At 43.6% G+C, this 25,969-nt stretch overlaps 2 protein-coding genes across 11 annotated transcripts in view; both read right to left on the bottom strand.

Moving 5' to 3' along the window:
- The window catches only part of LOC125984994 (receptor-type tyrosine-protein phosphatase mu), a 90,841-nt gene extending 70,718 nt beyond the window's left edge, over positions 1-20,123 (bottom strand). For 8 of the 9 annotated variants that reach the window (XM_049747369.2, XM_049747371.2, XM_049747370.2 and 5 more), the window contains exon 1: positions 19,794-20,123. In XM_049747369.2, the coding sequence (XP_049603326.1) occupies positions 19,794-19,866 (73 nt within the window). In that variant the 5' untranslated portion in view covers positions 19,867-20,123. Of the gene's footprint in view, positions 1-778; positions 1,017-19,793 lie in introns of those variants that run through there. The other variant, XM_049747376.2, reaches the window with a different exon arrangement.
- A 1,777-nt stretch (positions 20,124-21,900) lies between these two features.
- LOC125985021 (leucine-rich repeat-containing protein 30-like) lies at positions 21,901-23,687 on the bottom strand. Of its 2 annotated transcripts, XM_049747459.2 has the most exons (2): positions 22,643-23,687; positions 21,901-22,588 (listed from the first exon to the last, which is right to left on the bottom strand). In XM_049747459.2, exons 1-2 carry the CDS (start codon positions 23,532-23,534, stop codon positions 22,428-22,430), a joined length of 1,053 nt encoding a protein of 350 aa, XP_049603416.1. In that variant the 5' UTR covers positions 23,535-23,687; the 3' UTR covers positions 21,901-22,427. The 2 variants fall into 2 exon arrangements, with proteins under 2 accessions (XP_049603416.1, XP_049603417.1); XM_049747460.2 differs by having other exon boundaries at positions 22,446-23,686.
- Positions 23,688-25,969: the final 2,282 nt, after the last annotated feature.

Here is a 25,969-nt window from a genome sequence, read left to right as displayed (position 1 = left end):
GCAAATGAGCGGCGATCACAAGATAATTAATATCCAGCTGTATAGGGCAGCCGCTAATGATTTATTTGCCAACTTGTCTGCTTTGGGCTGGTGCTGGTGGTGGTGGGGTGGGCAGACATACAAAATGCCAAAGTATCAGAGGTAACATGCTGAGGAATGGTCCATGGGATATTTTTTGTGGTCATTAAAGCAAAGGACGTGACTTTATGCAAGCTAACTTTACATGGATATTGTTGGCAACAAAAGCACTCGCTCTCAAATGCAAAATATGTATGAACAAAAAAAAAAAAAAAACATTTTTTTTCTTTCTTTTGGCCGGCAATTATATTTGGATTGGAATTCATCAAATAACTTCATTGTTGCTATGGAAAGATTAGAAGAAATATTAAGTTTTTAAAATGGTGAACAGCAATGACAACAATTCACAATGGACATTATTAATATCTCCACTGCCACTGCAATGGCTTTGAAATGACATTCAAAATGAATAATTTGTACAGAAAAATTCAAAGAATACATGAAAAATTCTGTATCATTAATACCACCATTTGCCATGGAAACATTTTGAGATTCAAGAGAATTTTTACAATTGGCAGATGAGCCACAGAGATCCATAATTATAATGTAATGGGAAACATTCACACATGGACATGATGAATACCTCCTCCATCACCTTCGCAAAATTCCACCAAGAATAAAAGAGCATGTACTTTATACTCAGAGTTTGAAAGAAATACAAATATATGCGTTGCCAAGATGCAAGTCGGCGGGCATTTACATGATTCCTTGGCTGCGGCTTCGCTGCCACTGGCTGGCTTCCATCAATATTTGCACTCAATAGTTCCAAGATCCTTCGCCTCGCCTCCCCGCGTCTCCCGAGGCCGCCTACCGTCCTTTCACAGCACGACCGCGTACAAAAGAGGTGGCTTTTATCGGTTAGGGTTGATATTCAAAATCGATGGCGTCTGCCAGTGGCGAAATGTATTCTGACTCGGCGGGGAAAGGGGAGGAGAAGATGGGGGGGGGCAGGTGGAGAAAAAGTCATCAAAAAGAATAACATTTTTTGCCGGGGTTCATTTGAAATGAACTCTTCGCATTTAATAATGAATCGGTGTCGCTCGCTGTCTTCAGAGTAGACAAAAGAATACACGAATCCAGTTTTCTGGGCTCAAGACAAATTGTTCATTCACAGTATTGGTCGGATAAGATGCTATCTGTTTGTGCCACCGCCATGGCGCTTCCAATTACGCGTGTTAGCATTAAGCTAACAGCCTTTCAAGCAAAGTGTCTGCGGCTGTTAACCACCACTTGTGTTTTACTCACCGCCCACAAAGTAATTTGATCGATTGGGATTTCTTGCATTCAGACATTTGCTCTTAGTTCTCTTAACTAGCTAACAGTTTTGCTAGAGCCTTCATTACAGCTGCTAGAGCTTCCTAAGTGTCTTTTACGTGATCACGCGTGATCTCACGTGATCTCACAAAACCGAAGAGCAGCAGAAGGCTCGACGTTTACATAATCGTTGTGAAATGGTGAAACAGGGAGGTGGCTAAAATTAGTTTCTTCTATCAGAAGAAGCCACATGTACACAAAAACAAAAATCTGGTCAAATATAAAAGCAAATTAGCTGAGCAGCCATTTATGGGAGCGTTTAACACAATTATAAATCATTGGCAATGGCTTCGATTGATACTATTACGGGTCAGTCGCTGGAAAATGACCAGCGCTGCGTCTTTGTGATCCGTTTTTCTGGATCTCGTCACCTAGAAATGACACAAGCTTTCCGGTGGCCCCAATCCATCAGTGGAAAGAGGTGAAGACGCCCCGCATGCAAATGAAGGCATCAATCAATGGCATCAGAATGCCACCTCCCTCGGCGGGTGGTTGATATCATCCGCCCCGTCGCCATCCAGCAAAAGAAAAAAAAACAGCAGGCCCGCTGGATGTGCCACCAAACAATTTATACCCGAGTGCCAACGCACAACAGTCTTTATATTCTCACACCGAGTACATTTCAAAGAAATCTATCCATCTTTTTCCCCGGACGAAGCCAGAGGCCACAATCAATACGTCAACCCCTCCGTGCCGCCGCCAATTTCTTCTAAAGATTTTCACCCGCAAGTCAGACTTAAAAGGCCTTTTGTTCCAGCACCTGTAACAAAAAGTCTACTTTTGGTCTTGAAAGTTTAGCGCTGTACTGCGGCATGCGGCATACCTCGCACACGCCGTCTTGTGACTGAGGGAGGACAAATATAAAAGACATGGAGTACTCAAAAAGACAGTGTAGCTTTGTAGCTCAAAACAAGTCATCTTCAAAAATCAAAATCACCATCTCAAACTTCCAAGCGACAAAAAATTATGACCAAAACATACATTTAATTTTTTTTTTAAACCATTGAGAGGTCACTCCACAGGGTGGAATTCTAGGAAGCGCTAATTAGCATCATATTTGCAATTACTTCAGCAGGATCCTAAGATGAATCAGATAGTAGTCGAGCAAAAAAAAAAAAAAAAAAATCATCCGTCAAAATGTCTGCATATCCGAGTAGAAGGCTGTCTGTCATTGTCAGTGGCTGGGAAGGCTGCGTGTGATGTTTTGCGCGACTGGGAAGTGCATTCATCAAGTTGATCGCAGCCATTTTGACAACGCGGGGCTGGAAGGGCTTTCTTCCCAGTAATGAATTTCTCCGGCGTCTTTTTGAAAGAGACCTCAAAACATCACTTTGTTTCGTAAAACGCCAAGCGACGAGCGTGCCGGGCCGGGCCGCTTAGCTCGGCAGATTACCCGGTGGAAACGTTCAGTGCCGACTTCTTTATTTCCCGGCGAATCGATGCGGCGAACAGCGAGACGTGATTGATAATGATATTGAGATTGATTGTCTAAATCCTCTCCTGCAGTTCAAACTCCCCAAACAGATAATATATATACATGCAATTCAGCGCAGAGATGGCTCTTGGCAGGAGCTGCCAATAGATAAGTGAAATAGGGCCGGAGTGAAAAGGCCTATCAGTGCCTAAGGGGCTTAAGCCGCAGGATTCCACAGCTCTACGCCGGCCGCAATAGAGGGAGATAGTCGACATTGGTTTTAAATTACCTGAGATTGCCTCTCGCTCTTGGTGTTCGGGGGGCCACCAACAGCAGACGAGATGTTTGTTAAAACAAGTGTCGACTCGGAGGTGGATTGAGCCGACGGGCGGATTTCTGCCTTGGCGAGCTGGACGGGGAGGAAGGTCGCTAATGGGGAGAATTGGCGGCAGTCTCGCCGGCAATGATATTTAACACGAAAGACGGAAGCGGTGCTGATCGCGATATTTTTGCTCCCGTGATGCAAGGGCAGGTTTTTGTTTGATAGCTAAAAGCCTCTTCAAAGTATGGCTAAAAAAAATAAAAAATAAATAAAAACCTCTGTCAATAAATCTGGCTTGTTTTGCTTAAAAAAATAAAATCTACATTTGGAAGTAACTCTTAATGTATCATGTCCCACTGTCCACTGAATGCAGGCAAGGAGATGGTTTACACCAAAATTAGCCTCCGGCATGGATTCCCAGCAGCGCTAAGCTCAATACTCGGAGGCCGCAAGTAACCGAAACTTCCTTTCCTTTCACATTTGATGCAGGTGCAGCCAGGCGTCAATCAATGCTGGGAAGAAGAAAAAGAAGGAGGAGAAGAAGAAGATGTAAGACAGGAAGAAAACTGGTTTCTGGTGAATAATAGCTCCCGGACTGGGACGGAAGAAGAAAGAGTTCTGTGCTAAATCCCCCCGCCCGCCCCCCAATAGACAACAACATCCAGACCCGAAAGTCAATGACCCTTCAGTAAGGCGCTTCAATCCTCCCAAGCTCCATTAAATCAACACTTCTTTGAATTCTGCCTGAGCCGGCCTACAAACGGCGGGTGAAATGCTAATGTTGCTATCAGTGGCTTTTCCCTTTTTCTTTTCTTCCCTCTATGTCGTTCTCAGTGCCTAATTTGTCAGACAAGATGGTAACAATAGCGTAAATGAGTCCAGAGGGAGGAGTTCACGCAAAAAGGGAAGAATTATCGCCTTTGATCACGGAATAAATAAGAAGATTCTTTTGTTTTGTGGAACAATCACTTATGTAGCAAAATCGGGAGGGGTTCAAGGTTGAAAGTCAAAGAAGTAGAAACAGTGAGGCTAATTAGAAAACGACAAGAATGGTTGAAACTATTCCTCTGGAGGGGAGAATCTGGGTTATCGTACGATCATGTGAAAATAGCAGAAATACCAACAATCTGCATTTATGCCCTCAGCTATTGCCTTAATTTGACTTGACAACCAACACTGCCCTCGCTAGCTTGTAAATAACTATGCAATCATTATTTATTCACTTTTCATTCCCACACTAACTTAGCTAATTAATTTTACTGTGTATTTCCATTACATATAGATCACAATAGTCCACAATTTCAAATGTCATTAGCAATGCAATAGGATTCTGCTCAGAGGTGCAACAATGAATCGATTAATCGACTACTAAGCGATCGTCAAACTAATCGGTAATTTTTCAGACGAGAGACTTGAATTGAAAATTGTAACCTTGCCTACTGCAAAAAAATCTTAAGTCGTTAGTTTTTGCATCACTTCAATGGTATTAGCATTACTGCTGTTTATTCCATTTTTGACCTATTTATATAGAAACTATTTATTGATACATGTATATTTTTGATGCCGACGTGTCTTGCTGTTCACTTCTATAGATATATTTATTTTTCCTGCTGCTAAAATATATGGGGATTTTTTACTCTTTGATGTCTTTTTGTAAAATCAGAATCCCCCTATTGCAAATAAAGTTTTTTTTCAATTGTATTTGATTGTAATTGGTCCGCAGAGCCAGCACATGCACAGACAGGTGCGAGCTGGAGTCAAAAGGTTGCAAATGACGTAGCCTTGACAGATGCAGCTGAAGAGATTTCAATCCCGGCCGGCAAGAGCACGCTTTCAAAAAGTGCTGTCTTAGGTTTTCACGCCCACTTCAAACATGTCGGGCGCTCTTTGTTTCTTGCTCTAAAGTGCCATAAATCATCTGGAGGCTTCATCTTCCCGGGTTCAACGTTGAAAGCGTGAGGTCTCCTTTCAGATGGACTTGCTCTGCTCACCTCTTGACAACAGCTTCAATCTGGTCCATACGCTTTATCTCTACCTGTTCCCTAACAAAATAGCATAGCGCAATTAAGACCTCTCAGACAGTCGAGTGGCATGAATAAATCACGCCAAAGAATAGAATTGCCAGAATGGCATTAATAGTATTAATTTTTAAATCCAATTATTGTTGAACGGATGCTGACCTATTTTCTAATTCAAATGTCCTTTCAAATTCTTACACATCAAAGAGTAGCTGGATTCACAATGCGCTTTAAAAGTGCCAACAGTATCAGCAAATGACTGGTATTATCACTCTTCACATTTTAGGAACACTTGAAATCATCTGCACATGTCCAAAATGCATTTAGGCAGTGTCTATTAGTGCATCATCTGCACATTTGTTTATTTATAACAGAGTTTAAAAATGGACCCACGCAACATGAAATCGACTGTTGCCCTTGTCAGAATTAGGGTTCAAATTTTACACAAAGACACACAATATTGTGGAGTAACCATGTCGGAGATAAGATAAGCTTATCTTTAATACTTGTCCTGGGGAATCTTGTTAACGACTTGCATAAGGGCCACCACCTGCTACACTGCATGTTTTGCTAAGTGCTGCTGTTTTGGTTAGCAACAGGTACGTACACAACATTGCAGAGAGTCTTCTTTGGTCCAAATCTCTGGATAGCATACAATAGGAGTGATTATTTGTCGAAAATGGCCGGCGACAAACTGGTGGTACTCTCAGGTATATAATGCATTCAAGATGGAACAATTACACCGCGTGAATCCATTGATTGATCACGCTCCCGATCAAAAGTGTCTTCTTGAATTCCTGCTACCAATCTCTACAACGCTCCAAAACTTTTAAATCCAAATTGATCTGTAGTGCTTGTGGGCAGCATTGCGTCTGTCAAATCTAATCCTTCATGTTTGCCGAGAAAATGTGGCTGCAAAGGTCATGCCACTCATAATAATAATCATACATTTGAGGGAATGCAACTCATCCGGTCAGGCGTCACTCCGAGAGCTCCTGCTTGACCGTCTTGGAAGCCAGTAGGGCTTCTATCGGTTTGGCCAGAGGCGGCCAATCAATCATGGAATAAGGGAAAGCTGCCAAAGTGCTCTTTCACACACCCAACAACGTGAGGTGCTGTCATATATCCCAACATCAAGGACATGAATGACGTCGACATGAAACAGTGTTAATACACCAAATTATTCACTCAAAGCACTCTGAATGATTTATGTCTTATTGGACCAAATTTTCAAATTTATCAGTAAGAAAATAATTGTTAAAATGTATTTGTGGCAGCAGTACTGACCCTCATATTCACTTGATACCAGATCACAAAAAAACGCTGACAGGTCATAAAAAAATCCATTCTGATTTTGCATTAACCTTAATCAAATGAAAAAAAATATTCTTAAAAAATCATTATCAATGTAAGCACTAGTATCGGTATTGGTACAATATATCCATTGGACTCTGACACTGTCGTTTTTATTGCCTTTAAATATGAAAGAGTAGCATGGTTATCGATACTGTAGTTTTCACGAATATGAAAATTCTCTCACTCAAGCGAACTCACAGTACATAACATGAACCTCGAGTTCCTTTACTGCCGACATGCACAAACACATTATTTGGGGCGGTCGGACCCGTGGCTAATTACTGTCTGGGAACACGACAGAACCGCTTTGACGGAACAAACTGTGACGACTCGTGACAGCAGCGGAGCCGAAAGAGACGACATGATATCGGCGTGATTCAACACTCCTGACGCAATCATGTCTCTTCTGTAACATGGAAGGAGACACGAAACAAGAACAAGTCTGCAATTTTAATAGTCGTTCTATTATAAGTCGCCCCCCCCACCCAAACGATGAAAAAAAAACGCGACTTATAGTCTGAAAATTACGGTAGATCAAATAATGACAAATACTAGTGATGCTTTCATAAGATCATGATCCAGACTGTTCAAACCAATATTGTCGCACAAAATCAACTCTTTTTGTAAAAAAATAAAAGCTTGCGATTTCTTTATAAATGTCATTCCAGAGTATATTAATTTGTTACCTTTCTTGTGCACTCTTTCTTTTCAGTGAATGACCTTAGAAAAAAAGCTGGGCTGATTTTGTGGAGCTAATAGACAAACAATAGAGCTGAAACAATGACTTTTGTGAATTTAGAACGTTTCACTCTATAATTCATTCCCCTTTCTTTTCCACACTCTGAACGAGACCTTAATGATGTGACCTGAAGTGAGAAGAGGACAATGGCCGTCTGCCGGCTCGCCTTATCTCTTCCTCTGCACAACTGCGGCCGTGCGTGCAATTCGGCCTTTTTGGATGAGAGACATCCTCGGCATTGCCTTCCAAATCAAAGCTTCACAAAAGAAAAGAAGAATAGAAGACAGCACAGTTATCTTGGCCAATCTCTGCTGGGTATTTTTCTCCTCTTTATCCACCTGTCAACCGATTGTGGGGATTTTCCACAGGCTTCCTTGCCTGTCTTTAATTGAATTAGCTTGGGATCTCTTCTTTGACCTTGACAACCTAAAGTTTCTCTGTCTTCTTCTTCGTACGCAAGGTAAAACATCAGACCCAAAGTGTTGCTGTTTATTTTCTTTATCTGCAGTCACATGCTATTTCGGCGCCCATTTTTCTCGGTGGGGGGGGTTTCGCTTTCAACGACATGCGCCGCGAATCGGAGCGACGTGTCGTGTCGTTCCGCTGACAAGTGACGACCGGCGATGCATCCGGGCCGGCTGCCAGCGCGCCGGGGTAGGAAGAGCCGGGGGCAAAGTGGGGGAGGAAGATAGGACGAGGGGGGGGGTCTTCAAGGAGACAGAGGTTTAGCAGTGACTGACTGCCTCCGTCAACAAAGTCTCCTACGTGTCATGTGGAAAGATGTGACAGTCAAGCGACGATTTGTGGCCTAATGCATGTGACGGGCCGCGGTCATGTGAATCATCCGACAACGGCGCTATATCATACCGTCCGTGATATGATTCGAAATATTCCTTGTTGCAAAAATGGAAGACGGCAAAGCTAATCAAAGCTTGTACAAGTAAATTCATTATGCTAAAACAACCATTGGTGCTGTCGAGTCTCACTGACGGTAGCGCTGTATCGTACCGTCAATGATGACATAAAAACACATACCAATAATAAATCCAACATTGATAGTGATCAATTCCAGTGTAAAATATTGCTCAAGTGTCTCCTCTGTACCTTTTATAAGAAGAATATCATTTGGTGGCACAATACAAAGATGACAAAACAACAGCACAGTTAGTCTAAGGGAAAATGTGTGGAAAGTGATGCTATTAATCAATATATTGACCAAAATAAATCAGATTTCTCTCATCATTTGAATAATCCAACAGTATTATGTCTATGATCATAAAAACACAAAGATGCCATATCAAAGGACTAAGGGACGTTGGTCAAAGACACATATTCAAACTTACTAAAACAGACTTGTTAAATAAATTGTAAAGGCATTTGGGCCCACAATTATGTGTGCAAGCATAAAATAACTGCAGAAAAGGATTGTCCCCACTCCCCCGCCCGCTCATTTGATTGGAGTCCCACTCTCGCCTCAAGGTCAACCAGGTAAGCGAAACGTCCCTTTCCCTCGCAAAACACACAGCGGCCATAAATAAACACTAATTGGTAGCTAATTTTCTTAGCTCTTGCCTTGCTTGATTCACCGCCTTCGGGCTCACTAATGAATTATTCATGGCCGTGGCAAAACAGCTTCATGTAGACCCCTACGAGGCAGCGCACATTCATTACGGTATCACGTTGCGCGATTCCAGGCACCGACGGCTGGTATTAGAATAATATGCATATTGGGTCCTCTTCCATTCTTTTTCCCGGAGCGTTTGGCAGGCTGCAATATCGCTTCCGCTGGCAGCCTCAGAGAGGGATGTGGCGGCCCTTGCGGCTGGGCTGACAAAACCCCCTTGTTTGGAGGGAGGGTTGAGAAAGAGGGGAGAGGGGATTAAGTTGATGGTGGTCACGCCGGCGGGGGGGGTGCACGGGGGGTAGTGTGTTCCTAATTTCTGGAGATCCCTGAAGGCACCGCACGGATGTCTGCGGCTGGGTATTGCTGCAGAACCAGCAAGTGAATGGTGTGTGGCCCTAAATGTCACTTGCGAGTAATCTAACGCTGCTAAATGGCAGGTGGCTCGGTGCGAGGTATCGGTCGTCCCGCCGGAGACATCTCGTCCCCGGAGACTACCAATGTCGTATCCTCGGGCGGCGTCGACGTAAGCGTGATGACAACATGGCTGCCGTGAAGTCCCATGAAAAGATATAATGGAAAAAAAAACTGCGAGGGGGGTGTACTCACTTCGCTGAGAGCGTTCATCCTATTCCTCGTTTTCCACAAGAACAGTGAAAGAAAGAATTTGATTCTTGTCAATTTGGAGAACTTTCAGCACGTCGGTTCTTCGTCAGGCAAGAATTTCAGTAATGAGTAGTCCTTCACAAGGCTCTAAACGCTCTTTTGTTCTGTCAATTGCACGCAGTTGACTCCACTGGTTCTGCCCATCACTTGAAACAATCAGATGGCGTCAGTCTGATTGCGAGCGAGGTGCCGAGTGGAATTATTCTCAGTGCAAATTGGACTTCCCAAAGTGCGGCTGGCAATATTAGGCGGCGTTAGCGTCAATGCGGGGGCCGACGGAGCGGAAGCCGGCCCGACGTCGGGCCCCGAAAAGACAGTGAGGTCGACTGATTAGCGGAGGAATTTGTCGCTTGGCTGCCTAGCATGTGCTTGCTGATTTAAGGAGTTTGTGTGTTCAAGGCTGCTGCTCTTAAGTCTTTTGATTGCATTGCACGGAGAAAATTGCCGCCAAGAAACAAGAGTTACTTACATCGGAGATGGCACAAAGCCAATCTCAACATATTACAGAGAATCTTCAAAGATGAAGTCCATTTTTTTTGTCCTGTGTTCTTTCTCCTGATCTAGAAAATGTTTAAAATCCAAATCATGGATTAATCGAAATAAACAATCAACAGGTTAATTGGTGAATTGAACAAATCGTTGACAGATTAAATATGAATTTAAAGTTTAATTTAAAACCTTTTTTAGGAAGCCTAACATAAAACATCTGTACATGAAACGCTAATTTTCATCCTTAATTTGACACTTTTTTCACACCCTGAAACAAAAACCTCATTTGAAATGCAAATCCTGATTTAAATGCATACTTATTTTCAACCTGAAGCCATACTTGAACACCAAGTCCTTTCTTGAGACAGTAAACGGGGTGAAGCATTAATTAAGCGTGTCGCTCGCTCGCTCGCTCGCAGCAGCTGGGCACGCGGCCACGCAGGCTAACGTCCGCAATGTCAACGCATGTCTGTCTCCTGGCTCATTTTTAAGAGACGTTCAGTCCAGCACGCACGAATGACCCACCGAGCTCCTCAGAGTACGAACGTTACAAGGCATGACGGACTCAACCGGAATGCCGAACCTTTATCCTTCATTTGAAACCCAATTTCCAACCCTTCCTTGAAATTCTACTTCAAACTCAAACCAGATCAAATTCTAAAGAGTCTTGAATCCCAAATCCAATTGTGCCACTTGATGCACGTATTATCAAATCCAGCCTGAGAGTTGAGTCCCATTCACATTGAACTTCTGACAACGATTACAAAGCGATCACAGATCCTTTCTGAGATGGGAAAATTACCTATAATGTTGATGACGCCTAAAAAGCATTTGACACATCTTCAGGGAAATTGCCGACGTGCCGTAAATACGGTTAGCGCTTTCCCCGAGAATAGGCAAACACCTCGTTATTTCACTGGCACTCTACGTGCACGAATGCATGCGCCAAATCAAAAAGTCATAATTAATAAGTCTAATCCTAATCCATCTTTTTCTAGACTCAGGTGCCTCGGGACTAGCCGGGCCACCTTTGGGGATTGCATCCAATTAAAAATGTGCCGCTCAACCTCGACCGACCGGGCCCGCCTCCCCGTTTCATCTCGCGGACGAGAAAATCACATATTTTCTTGTTGTCGCCGCTGACTGAGTCTCTAATTACGCACTCGCGCTTAATCTCGTATGGAAATGTCTTGTCTTCTTTCATGTGCGCATGTAGAGCAGGGGAGGATCACACACACGCACGCACACACACTAGGCAACTTGAATCAACTTCACTAACAGGATATTAAGGCCAAATTTTTCGTTAAAGAGGCGCAATGGACAGGAATTAAACACCTTGTAGTCTCAGGATGCGAAAATGTAACGGTCGGCTAGCTGGCGGAATGTTCCAGTGGTTCCAATGCTAAGGTTCAAGGCTGCCTTGGCATTTCCCAAACATCAAAACGCATCAAGATTCTTCGTGTTTTTCTTTCTGTGGCCTTTCCTGTAATTATTGGTCCATAAGATACTGGCATACTGACACATTGTTTGCACCTCAGCGTGTTCGGGCCGCGGCGGTTAGTGACTACATGTCGACTTATTATCCAGGATGTGACAGGAGGCGATGGCGGCGGAGGCCCAGTTGAAACCGAGGGCCCGGCTAATTGGTGCCACCACCACGGCGGTGGAGATTGAGCTCGGCACGAATAAGACTGGCAGTCTGGACTTTGCGCCAGTAAATTAAAGCCCGTCAAGTTCATTTGTGGAAGGCATGGAGGAGGATCATAATCCCGCAAAGGCATCATTTCCACCCTGGTCATGCAAAAGAATGATTTGCAACAAAATTTGCCTTCTCATAATGCTGTAACTTGTGAACTAACTTTCCAATTGTTAGCCAGAGTATTCCCCAGTATTCCTACACCTTCATTTCAAGATGCCCAAGTTTGATTCCTGCTTCGTAGCTTCGACATTTATAAACGTGGGGAAAAAAAATAAGGTTTTGGGGGTACAAATTCAGTCAGAGTCCCCGGCATCTTTGCCTGAATAAACTGGGCTGCCTACCTCCAGCTAGAATCCTATTATGACTAATTCCACATTAAGATCGACTAGGAATGGCAATAGGGAAATCCGTGGTTAGCCCGGGGAATCGCTCAAAGACTTAGAGGAGGAAAGGAAAAGATATATTTACATTTGAGTCAAGCCGAAGCTCCGGCTGCGGGTTAAATAGAGGGAAAAAAAAATATTCATAAGGGACTTCAAAATACTTTAGCTTTCAGAGAGCACACCAAGCAAAATATGATGGTGCTCTCAAAAGACCGCTTTAACGGCCTTTCTTTCAGTTATGATATGTGACGCTGGAGTGTAGCCAAAGTAAACTAATCCTGGAGGCTATGTGTATTAACGTAATACATGTCAAGTAGGAAAAAAAAAATAGTGAGTCAAAACATAAACCATAATCAAAGCATGAAATAAAGAAAAAAATAAAATGTGTACTGTCGTGAGGTAGTAAAAACACAATGATCAAATGGAAAGTAAATATATAAAAGAGAAGTAAACATACTAAATACAAACAATTAAATAGAAAAACTTGGATAAAAGTTTCAATTGAATATGTGAGAAAATTAAATTCAAAAATTCAAAACAGATGAAGTGATGAGAAGGGCATTTAATATGAATGTAGCAAATTTCTAAAAAGTGGTAAGTTTCAATTAAATATGTGAGAAAATTAAATCCAATAATTAAAAGCAGATGAAGTGAAAACAAGGACATTTAATATGAATGTAGTAAATTTCTAAAAAGTGGTAAAAAAATGTTTTTAGATAAAACAAGTGTTTTTAGTAAGCGAAAACAAGGACGTTTAATATGAATGTAGTAAATTTCTAAAAAGTGGTAAAAAAATGTTTTTAGATAAAACAAGTGTTTTTAGTAAGCTTAACAAATATTACACTAAAATGTAAAATATCAAATAGTGAAACAATAAAACTGTTAAACACAATCAGAAAAAAAAGAAAGGAATTAAGATTGCAACGCACGTTGAGTAAAAAAATAAAACAAGTGCAGACTGAAGACAACGCAAATTAACCGTTAAATGGCAACGTACCCAGTGATGTCACCTTTTTGCACCCTCTTTTGTTTTGTTTACGCAGATGCACGTTCAAATGTGTTTCAACTTTTTTTTTTGACCCTCCCCGCTCACGCCGCACGTCACATGACTCCGGCGGCCCTGTAATTTTTCTGCGTGATTACAGGGTGGGAGCACAGCATCGGGCCAAGCCTCATCCTTCCCTCGTTATTGTTTGGCCATGCAGCTGTTGGTCGCCGACGAAGTGAGTGAGACTTGGCGTGCTTGGCGGTGCCTTCCTTGCGTGCTCAGCCAGGCTGACAAAAATTAACTTGACACCGACCAACGAAATACAGATTCAGGGATTAAAATAACTATTCTCAAATGAATGGGACAGCGGGCTAACTTGTAATCGAGAACGCTGTCATTTATTGAGAGTTTCCTGTCCACTTTAGTAGAACAGCTACAGCCCAAGAATAGAGCCTTGAGGCACTCCTAACTGAAATACAACACTTAACAAATTAGTTGTAGACTATGATTGGGAAATGATTGGGTCGCATACACCGTGCTAGCTGCATGACATGCCTGAAGCAATAACAAGGAGTCGGTCCCGCTTTGGCAGATAAAACAGCTTCAACTCTGGTGACATGCTTCAAGATTTGGGGCTCCATCTGTTTTGCCCTTCAGGCTCAACAGCAGCTGCTTTGTGCCAGAGGAGGTTTGGAACCGTGCGGCTATTGAGCCGTTCAAGGCTCGGAGTCTCAAACGGAACACTCGGTGGGTGACACACAACACAAGTTGGTGTACTTGGCAGAAGCAGAAATAGAAATCTCTATTTTGTTGATCTTCTATTGAAGGTTTTGTTATTGTTTGACGATGAATAGAAAATAGTCAGATGACACGTCGGTCGACACAAAGGCGATGATGTTAGGAAAGTGGGGTCGTTGAATTGAAAATCGGCATAATTGTAAAGTTATTCACTCGCATTTTCCAAGGTTGTCTGCGCCTTTTAGTCAAGCAAAGAAACTACAGCAGCAAAGCAGACAAATATCAACGAGTGACCGTCATAAAATGGGTTCTCATTTATCAATTGGACATGACAAGACAAAGAGAAAGAACATTTGGGATGTCAGGCGGCAAAAGTAGCAACATTAATATTTCCGTACCATGATGCTGAAAGGATCAAGCAAAAAGCAGAATCAGCATTTATTTCCTGGTCCAGCTCAGAACTTGCCAGAGAAGGAAACTGCCGCGCCCAAAGTGCCCATTTCGGCTTCGTATTGTGTCTGACATTTGTTTGTGCGTTTTTTTTTTGCTTCTACTGGCCTATTATTTCCTATGTCCTTCTTAAAGGGAGGCAGAACAGTGGCGGAACACAACCACTACTAAAAGCAGAGAGGTTGAGTGGCTCTTTACAGAAAAACTGTCCACAGAAACAGGAAGCAGATTCCCAGCCACGGGAGTAAAATCAGAATTATCGGTCAATTATGCATCATGTGTGCCCTCTCATAGGAATATAGGCTTTTTTTTTTTTTCATTATTCCTCTCCTTTATTCAGAGGCCCCACCGAGGGTCTATTCATCCTGGGAGATGGCTTCATTATTGAGCAGTTAGATGGTCAATAGGTGGAGCGCCGGGCGGCCTTTTTAGCGCAAGGGCAAACGGCCCGGTGCAAATGGCTGACGAGCCAGCGAGACCCTAATGCATTAATGAGCGAGCGTGACGTTCGCTAATGTGACGGCAACAGATTCACGCTGACAGTAATGGAGAATTTTGCCCCTGGTTACACTCATAAGCGCACACACACACACAAAACTAGCCCAGCACCCCCTCTTCCAGCGGATGAAGGGGGCGGAGTTCACCTTGCCTGCCGCCGGAGCCTTGACACATGCTTAATAAATAACAGGAGACAAGGTGGAACAAGCAGTCGCGGCGCACCCCTGCCCGCCCTACATCCATCCCCCTAGTGCCACTACTTGCACTGCGACTAGTTAACAGCAACACTGGCAGATTTTTGCCAAGTCTCCTTCTTCCTTTGAAGCCTTTTCAACATCCTGGAAAAGTCAGTTTCCTCCTTCTCCTGGTCATCATCATTCATAGCATTAATTAGTGTACTTTTACTCAACACCATGTCACCTACGATGCGCACGGGCGCGCTTGGCTGCATCCCAACTTGTTTTTCGCACAACTTCTTTTTTTTTTTTTTCTCCTTACAAGTGTTGACGCAATCGCATAATTGTTCAAGCGTGCCTAGCAGACACACAAACAGTCCCCGCGCCGCTCGCTTCATTAGACGGCCCCTGCGTCGGCCCGCGTACAATTCATTAGTTTCCACCCCCCCCTCCCTCCCTTCCGCACTCCGTAATTAGAGCGCCTCTGTTTGTCCGGCATCCTTCACTCAGTCGCATCATCTCAAGGCCAATTATCATTCCGCGGCAACAGCTCCCTCATAACGCCGCCACCGCCAACGCCGCCTCGAGAGTCGACTTCAAAACTATTATGGCCTCTCAAGAATGTAAATAAAATGGCTGGCAAATCAGCGGCTAATGATCGAATGTGGAGTGGCACCCTCGGGATGCGTGAGATAAGGACTGATGAGTTTGCTTGGAAGAGCTCATGACAGGGCGGCTCTTTTTTTACACCACCACGGCTATTTTTGGATGTTTTTTTGTTTTTTTATGGCGCCCAACTTCACAATCTTAGTGGCTTGTCTTTTCTTTTTAGTGCAATACAGTAGAATCTTTAATGTGATAGTAAAATATGGAATTGAACCCCAAAGACCAAACCTAAAAGGCCTGCTGTGTTGGTTGTCACAGGAAATAAACATGATGTGTACGGTGTGGGACGGGCTTGGGTGGGCCTCGGTTCTCTTAATTGCAAGGTTCTTCACTCCTCAGTGATTCAACGGCGAATGTTCTTACAGCAACAAAATAAAGTGTTTTACTGCTTGGTAGCATCAAAATGATTTTTTCGGCCTAAACGGGCCGCTGTCATGATTGAAACAGAAAAACGTGAAGTGAGCAAAGTTTGGTGTGGGATTATTTTCCACAATGCTGTATTATTTTATTACTTGGTAGAAAAGAAAAAAAAACAGTACCTATAAAGTACAGGTGCAACCAGTTTGCATGCCTAAAGGGGGCGGATGGAAACAGGAAGTAGACAAAAAGAACCAAATTTCAAGGAAGGGATATTTTTGAAGTAATGGATTGGACTTCTTGGTAGCAAAAAGCATTGTTTCCAAATCATCCCACATCAAACTATTTCCAATTTAGTTCCACGCTTGGTTTTCCCTGTTCAGGTGGAAAACTATTTGCGGCAATAATAATTGCATGTTGTGCTTTTTGCTGCTGCTGCTGCTGTGTCACAAAGTACTTTTTCTCAGAAACAGCCTCGCAGAAAAAAAAAAAAAATAATTCCTGTTTTGATCGGTAATTTGAGGCGCCAACGTGCTTGGTCCTTGTATTGTTTCCAAATAAACCAGCATTAAATGTTCCTTTCTTCCTGCTTGGATCACTACAGCAGCCCGATTAGGCGACAAACTGAGTGTGCCCGTACTAATTTCGTGTCACTTTTCTTTTTTCAAGGAATAGCACACCAAAACACAAGTCGAGTTTTAATCCTCTGTTTGGATGATCTCACATTGCACGTAACTCACAGCAGGTTTCTCAACCTGCATTCCCCAAAACTCCAAACTAATTTGCCTCAAATCTGGTTTTTGTATCCCGACCTTCGAGCCAGAACACACTTAGGAATGGTGAATGCGATAACCACCGCCACACGATTACAATCCTGTTTGTCATTCTAGATTGAGGCACCAGACATGAAATAATATGCAAATTCAACTTATTTACATCCTGAGTGTGTTTGTTGGGCTTCTCCACGTGGTTTAAAAAAATAAATAAACATTAGGCTCTCCCGCCAGTCGTCACATCAAAAGACACGTTTAAATAGCAGCACTTAGCATTTGAGAAATGTTTCAAATTTCTCCTCAGGAAAGGAAATCAAACAGTTACAATCAATGTCATTTTTTTCGAGGGTGGTGAGGTGGAGGGAAGGCACACCACGAGCAAAAAAAAAAATAACTGCTTTCCATCGCCTTCATTACCATCAGAATAAAAGCGTCTGAGAAGCAAAGTTAGCAAAGAATGTAGACACCTCGCTGGCTGCTTTGTACAATCATCAATCCTCCAACATGGTTGGGAGGGAGAAAAAAAAAAATCATGCATATTTAAATTAATTCTGTGATGGTGCCTACAAAAGGAAGCTGCCATCCGTCAGGACACCTTGCAGAAAAACTCTATTAAATCCGAGTCAGCTGGGAACCGGGGAGAAAAAAAATGAGTGAAGAACTAAATGATTGCTTCCAATTAAGTTGTTTATCTCACCGAGGAACGTCTGTGCCTGCTTCTCTTTGGTCCGAGCGCGCACGCCAATCAGGCCCGACCGACTGAGTCACTCAAGAATGACGAGCCGTGATCGGCACATGGCTCGTCTCTGGAATAAGGACGGGCAACGCAACAAAACACAAGTCTCTCTGGAATTGAATGTGATGGGTCGCAGGAGATATCATACACGTTATGGAGAGCCAACAACAAAAATGAATTGCTGAAGGAAGTTTTGTGCATGAAAGTTACCCTCCTTAGCAACAGGAAGCAGATCAAACAATTTGAGACGAAAACGAATTGCTGTGGATCTGTTTGAAAAGCAAAGAAGCAAGATTCGGTGTAGGATTATTTGGGACAAATTTAGATATTTACGTAAAAAATGGATTGCACTACTTGGCAACGGAAAGAGAGGACACAGTACAAGCCCAATGAGTTAGCTGTCCAAACAAGCTGCTGTGGACATAAAAACAGGAAGTTAACAGACGATCTAAGTTTGGTGCTGAATTCATTTGGCCCAAAAAATAAATATGCACTCCTCGTCCACTGCAGAGGACACAAAATAAGCTCAACCAGCCTGTCATTTAAACATGCTGCTGTAGAACAGCAAGGAAACCGGAAGTTGGTTTCACAACTTGGCAGCACAGTGGCCACAAGCAGCGGGGTCATTTCCTACCCAATTCACCTTTCAATTAATATTTAATGAATATGCCATAAATATTGAACAAATATTCGACTTTTGCCTCTCACGCCATGACAACAATTTATGAAGGGCATTTGGACACTGGAGTTAGGTTAGCGCTAGCTAGCTGGCACTACAGGATACAAATCAAAATCAATCAATCAATCAATCAAATGAATTAACAGGACCAAAGCAAAACAAAAAAACCTCCTGCACAATATTGCATATACTCGGTGTTGGAATAAGATTACTAGCGGTCTGCCTAAACGGGCAGCAGGAGAGATGTAAACAGGTAGTAACTACAATGAGAACAAAATTAAGTGTGGAATTATTTAGCAAAATGGATTTCACTACTTTGTTTCAGAACGCGGAGTCCACGGTTAGTGCAAGACCAAACAGTCTCCCGCCTAAACAGGCTGCAGTGGCGACTATAGAAGCTTTTTTTTTTTTTTTCTCACAAAAGCCCATCCTAGTAGAGACATCAGAGCAAAAAAAAAAAAAAAAAAAAAAACTTTCAGGAAGGAAAATGCTAGCTGTCTATGGCTGAGGAGGCGATGTGCGGGGCAAAAAAAAAAAAAAAAGAGCAACAAAAGGTTAAATTTGAAGATGATTTCCAGGGGCTGAAACTGCGGAGGGGGGGGGTCCAAGTGGACCAACACTGTGCGTGATCTGATTAGCACATGAGCTGTTAGCACGTCCCCTCCATAGCAAACACTCGAGCCCGCCGTGCGGCTAATCCGTCACCTCACAAGGGAAAGAGTGAAACATTGATTTCTTCCTGGTTTACATATTTACACACACACACACTCCCTCCCTCCCTCACACACGCGTGTGCAATTAGGAGAGCGTTTATCGACAGTTGCAGCACCGTTGGGAGCCCCCGCCAATAAATCTCTGCACCCTCACTAAAGTAGGACAAGATGAGGCACATTTAACTTGTGTGACTGAATAAGCACTACTTTTTAATAATAATAAAAAATATTTGATAATTTAACAAGACTTTGTTCAAAGTTTCCTTCAGATCTGCATTCTCTCCATCTATTGACGCTGTAGGCGTGTGCAATATCGCCCTCAACAGCACCACTGCGGTAGTGCTTCTTTAGTCGGTCAGCCAACTTTTAAATAAGAGCTTTAGAAAAATATATTTGGGAGATGAATCGATTGGATGGGTCATCCATTAGGGTTCATTAGAGGCAAAATGGATGAATGTGCTCATCGGATGTCAATATGAGCCCTTTCAGGACCTTCGGGCATTATTATACTGCGCATTCCCACAACTTTCTCCTCTCCAAATCAATTTTACATGGAAATGATTAGACTGGCATGGTATACAGCATCCAAACATCGTGAGAAACACATTCGTTGCCGTGAAAGCTGACTGTTGCATGAAATCAATCCAAATGTTTTAGCTCGACTTCGGCTTTTACCTTCTTATTTTCGCAGGTGACACGGGGAATCCGTTTGAGGTTAATCACATTAGACAGGGCAACTTATAAAGATAAAGTTAGACGCACACAAACACTGAACTCCCTCAACTTGACCGTCGCCCGGTCACAGGGTCGCACCTGTTCGCAATCATCCACGTATCAAATCAAATTATCCTAATAATTGGGAGGGAAAAAAAAAAAAAAAAAAATCGGTGACAGTGTATGTATCAGGCGCGCTGACTTACCTTTAAAAACTTCTCCCCGGGCGGATAGCAGCAGCGTGAAGGTGGCAAACCACCAACCGACAACTTTATCCATGTCGACCGCTCCGAGGCGACCGCGGGGTTGGCAAAACAAAACAAAACTCTTCGGCGCTTGTCTCGCAACTTGGACGGCTCGAATCCTTAAAAATAAATAATAAGGACAAAAAAAACTCCTTGGTCGTCCCTTTTTATGCTTTGTTTATAGGCGAGCTGTCGAAGCTCCGTTGCTGCTGCTGCTGATCCTTCTCCTTCTCCTCCTCCTTGCTCCTCGTCCACACTCGTAGGAGGACCGTGAGTGAGTCGATTGCACACTTGCGCTTGGATGGAGTGAGTGGCGCCTTAGCGGCTGTTTATGGGCCCCGTGGCCGGGAGAGGGCGTATGTGAGCAGGGTAGACGGAGAAGTCAATCATCCCAAGCAATAATTTAGTTTTGTGGCTAATGAATACAGTTGTCTACTAATATAAGAGTAGATTAATTATCGTTTAAAATGGAAAGTGATGAGTAAAAAAAAATAAATACGTCACGGGGTATGACGTCATAGAAAAGAGCAACAAAAACATGGTCCACCCTGTGACTGCAGATTAATAGAGAACAGCCTGTATTATTTGAGGTTTAAAGTAATAACAGTGAAGAAAACATGAACTTTAAAAGCATAAATGCGCTTATTGACACAGAGGATACTATGTGTCACTAAGCAGGCATGATTTGTAATTGTTATGGCCACCGCCTCTTTGTGCATTGTCATGCCTACAGCCCTCAAAATGACAAGGAATGTACAAAAATACCAACTGGAGCACAAATGTCTGCTTTATGCGCCACACTGGCCAACATCCTGCGCAGCCGAACCGCTGATATTGACATCATACAAATTCATACTCCTTTATCATATTTCTCTCCACCAACAGCGATGCAAAATCCATTAAACAGACATAATGAGATAAATGAGATGGAGTCGTTAAGTGTCAACCTTGTGATGTTTGTCAATAGGTGCTATTGTGAGCTTTCTTCAGTGTCTTGCGGAGCAATGGCACAGTTTCATACTGAGAACAGGAAAGAGACTTGCTTTTTAATTAACCTCCTTGATTGTCAAAGGCTCGGTGAGGCACTGATGAGCTGTCATAACACATCTAATGATATTACAGTTTTTCTTACTCCACCTTTAAATTTGGGCTTGTTGAAGATGATGATAACCATAGAACAGGAAATGAAACCGACCATGACACAAAAATGATTCTTGACTGTTACAACAGCAATATTCATAATTACTCCTCAAAATTGGAGGAAATAACAAACTAAATAATGAGGTAGACAAAATCAGCAATGAGAAGGAGCCAAAGAAAACTAACATTAAATTTAAGCAGGAAGAAAAGGAGACTGATGTGTTGTTGTTGGACTGTAGCAAGTGAAACAATCACGTATTAATATAGTCCGAATTGCCACAGCAGTAGCAATATGAGTAATTTAATTATTTACTTCCAAAATGGTCACTCTTACATATTTTATGGCTTAATAATGATCTAAGTGCTGTTTATATCTCCACTAAAGATGGTGTAGTAATGATGTTTGACTCATCCTTATTTTGGTGGTGATCGTTTTCAGTAGAAGCTGACTATTGGATATGATCTTATGATGATGATGTTTCTTTGCTTTTGTTTTTCTCCATTTATGGGCAAGGAACCATCTACAGTCACTTTGGTGAACATGTTTTCCTACATGGGAAAAAAAAAAAGCGGTTTAGTTTTGCAAAGGCAAAATGGTCATGTTATGTGCTCCAATAAGACTTTGGATTTTTATTAGTATTTATTATTATTTTATTTTTGTTATGGAAATTCAAAATGAATCAGCCCCAGGATGGAGAAATGTGAGACATTGATTAATGTGACCTTTAGCCAAAAGACACATTTGTGGTCATGTGACCAGGACGTGATCTGGCAGCTGCGCTGTACGTGTTTTAAAATCTTGTTCAGCATTGTCTGTGTCAAAGAGGGAAGAGTCTCCTTCTTTGACACATGAAATAACCAGTAGACTCCAGCAGAGGTCACTTTTTTTCTTGGTGTTGAACTGACAATAAAGACCAGAGAATCTTGGAAAGTTTACAGTTGATCGTGTTCTCCAAACTATTACAATGGTGATAAGATATTTACATAAATAAATAAAGCAATAATATTACAAGCAAACATTCAAGTGAATAAAATCAGAACCTCAATGCACACATTTGTTGCAAATAAATAAATAAATAACCAGATGAGTAATTTTTTTTTTATTTTGCTTTAATCCTTCAAACAAAATGGTAAAAAAAACTTAATTCAAATCTCGCAATGTGATGATTAGCCTCCTGTTTTATTTGAGCATTTTACTACTTATTGATAATTAAATTCCCAGCACAAATGTGTCACTGACAATTCCATTAGGAAATCCTTCTCACACTGGAGGTATTTCTTGTCAGCTCCTTGTTGCATAAGTTTTCCCCTTCTGCTCTACTGTTCTTTCCACTGCCTGATCCCCGTGACCTGAATGCAACAAACCATGTGTGCTATCCACCTCTCCACCAACCACTCGCCACTAATCAGCCTCCAAATGCGGACTTGTGAAATTTTGTCGCCTCCTTTTAACCCTTAACTGCGGATTACGCTCACACGCGCGTTCGGCATAGCGCGCGTGTTGGCGGTTTGTAGTTGTTTATTTGCAGCCAACGACACTTTCAATCTATTTGTGTGCCTAAAAAATGCCCTGCGGTGTAATAGTGATTGTGGAATCCATGGTGGGCCGGGTATTTGTTTGAGGCGTCCGCCGTCGGCCAAGTGCCGGTCATCGACGGCGCCTCACGTAGGTTTGAGGTAGTTATACAGGGAGCTGAGTCCTCCTTGCAAAACCTCCTGAATGGGCTTGAGCAGGGGGTTATGTATGATATGGAGCCCCTTGTCCAGAGGATGGCAGGCCAGCCTCCTGAGCCCGATCAGCAGGTACATCTCCACTGGCACGCTCTGCAGTTCGTTGAAGTCTACATTGAGGAGTTCTAAGGACTCCAGGAAGCAGAGTGTCTTGGGCAGGGTGTGGATACTGTTCCCCTCCACGATGAGGATCTTGAGGTTTACCAGGTCCTGGATCTGGTCGGCGATGGTCTCCAGGCGGTTGCAGGCCAGGTGGAGGAAGACCAGGCCCTTCATGCTGTAGACGCAGGTAGGGATGTGGGCGATGCGGTTGTGGCTCAGGTTAAGCTTGGTCAGGTTGCGCATGGTGGCCAAACTGCCGGGCAGGCTGCTAATCTGATTGTTGGCCAGGCTAAGCACTTCCAGGCAGGTGCAGGAGCCCAGCTCCTCGGGCACCTCGCTGAGGCGGTTGCGGCAGGCGAAGAGCACACGCAGCTTCTTCAGCAGGCCGATCTCGGGTGGCAGGCTGCTCAGGTTGTTGCCCCACAGGTTGAGCACCACCAGGTTATCCATCGCACTCAAGGCTGGTGGCAGCGAGCACAGGCAGTTCATGGACAGGTTGAGCTTCTGCAGCTCACGCAGCTCCCACAACTCGGCCGGGGTGTCGTCGAGCCCGCGCATGGCCAGGCTCAGGGTGCTGTAGCCGAAATGCACCGTAGCGTGTCTGCGGATTCTCTCGGCGGCCGAGGAAAGGCTGGTCTGGTCGCTACTGGTGCTCCTCCGGCCTCCTTGGCTCACACTCACCTCGCTTAGCTCCTTGTTGGAGAAGCCGTGAGACTGTTTCCCGCCCATAGCCACAAGACGTCTGCATGAGTCGTTGCTTGGGCCACACCGGTGGTGCTATCGCCGAATCCTTCCTGAGTTAACTGGGCACTGCGGGGGGCTTGCGCGTGGTCTGGTCGTCACAGACACGGTGCTGGTCTTACAGGATTTCATTCCCCAGCTGGCCCTGTCATTTGTCAGGTCCACAGATAGAACCGTGCTCCCCACCCACAGTCGGGGTGGGGGGGGTTCTGTGTCAATGCCATGACCTCATGCTCAGACACAGGGGGCACACACGCCACATGACAATTTACATACTCGTGTTGAACTTGTCACCCCGTCCCTTGAAAACAGAGCTTTTGATTTAAGTCACAACCTGCGACCGGACGTAATGTCTTTTGTCCGCCCTCTCGGATGTTCTCTTAAACCTGACACCAAGGAGGCAGCGGCAAAAGTCACACTTCTCAGAGGCATTAGTGGAGCATGCTGTTTTTAAGCTCAAGCGCAAAAGGACACGGAACATTCCGCTAAGCTTCCTAGAAACGTTGACCGCAGGGCGTTGAGGGCAAGTCTCATGCTCGCAATTTTCACACATTATTGGGGAAAAATTGATTCGCTAAACGCGTCTTCTCCCATTTGTCATTTTTGGCATGCATAGGTGTTACGATATGATTTGCCCCAAAACTTTCAAACCATTATTCATAATTATATTCTTTGGCAAGACTTGACAAAGATGATTCTTCCATCAGGATAAGTCACCCATCACATTCTAGAACTTTTCAATTTGCTCGACATGTCTTGATCCCATTTTCTGGCCAACGTCACAGAACGGGGGCCGCACTTGACATCGGCCTTAGTCATCGTTTCTGCTAGCGTGCGCTAATCAAAAGAACTTGGATGACAGTTAGCAGCCATTTCCAACTCCCGGGTACTTGCCGCATCGACCCGCGGCTACATCAGCACTTATGAGTGACAGCTGGAATATTGACTTTGCTGAATTGTACATTAGAGACGGTTGGAGTTACAGTTGGGCATTTTAAAATAATCGATCGGTCTTTTTTATAATGCCGTGTCGGCGACTACAAACTGACCTTATGCCTTAAAATGTTTGTTGCTATCTATACTATATGTAATGCTTTGACATCCTCGTGTATCAAAATATTAGGTGTGAACACACTCATAGATATTCTGTAAATACCTCTCCGACATTGCCGATCAAAACCGAGGTATCGATGTAGAGACAGAATTTTAGTATCGGATCTCTTTTGTATTGGATTGATTGTCTAGTCTAGTGAGTCTCCAATGGGTGAGGCCATGCGGAGTCATTATAGTGCCACATAACCAGATAAGCCTTCACAGAAGATCATTTTTGTCACCCTTGAGGCTACACAACTGTGCTGGTTCTCATTTAGCCGCTAATGACACGTCATAATAAAAAGGTGTCTCGCAAATGCGCGAGAAATGGTAGATCCCATTTTCCTGTCATTTAAATGTCAAGCTGTTTCCGCACATCTGTTCCTCCGGGGTGTGAGGAAAAAAACATGTCTGGGATAAAAGATGTGTTTTTAATGAAGAGTAATGAAGCCCGTGCTCGCGTTATGGCAACGAGTCGACTTGTGTCATTGCGACATCTTTTCCGGCGTTGATTGAGTGCGCCTGCTAGTCCGACTTCCCGTGCCACCCCCTTTGGGCTAGCAAAGGCTTTTCTGCATATTTGATTGCACGTGATGCGAGCCTCATGTTGCCACCGCAGGGGTGCGTCGGCACACAGCTGAGGTGTCATCTTTCATATAAATAGATGAGCGCATCCTACCATCATGACACATTTGATGCTGAAGAATAAGTCGATTGAATCACAATGGAGTAGTAGCACAAAGGAGGAACTCAAAATCAGGACTCACCAAGTTACTTCTTAGGTGCTGATGTTCATGGATTGAACGTCAGTTCCAAGTCCACATGTGCCTTCCGTTGAAGCCTCGCTGCCACAAAATCTGCCTTGAGGCCTGTTGAAGTGTGAGAGGCTCCTGCCAACACTTCAGCTTTTAGTGTCTTTACATGACTCCCTGAGGGCCACACTGACGAGCGAGCAAGCCCTGTAGGTTGGAACACGAGACAGGTTAGGGGTGGAAAGATGATGCATTTGCATGCCGCAAGCCTCTGTGAGTATCAGGGCAATTAAACAGAGATAGTAGGTAGAAGTGCCCGAGCTGATCATCATCAATTATTCAGCTGGCGCATGTGTGACTATTGACACCGGCGGAGACATCTCCTGCGCTAATGGAGCGTCGCGGAAGCCAAGAACCTGGATGTTGGCAAATTTGAGGACAAAACCTGCAGGTGATGTAAAGCAGCCCGTCATGCTAACTAACCGAGATTGATGCACTGTTGCCTTGATGGAAAAAGGTTCAGGTTCGACTTACTTGACTGGGTTTCCAAATAGGCAAGTTTTTCCGACCGTCCAAAAT

The sequence above is a fragment of the Syngnathus scovelli genome, chromosome 17 (assembly GCF_024217435.2).
Source record: "Syngnathus scovelli strain Florida chromosome 17, RoL_Ssco_1.2, whole genome shotgun sequence".
NCBI classification, from domain to species: domain Eukaryota; kingdom Metazoa; phylum Chordata; class Actinopteri; order Syngnathiformes; family Syngnathidae; genus Syngnathus; species Syngnathus scovelli.
The sequence above is the reverse complement of the archived record's forward strand: the minus strand, read 5'-3'. Positions and strand labels throughout refer to the sequence as shown.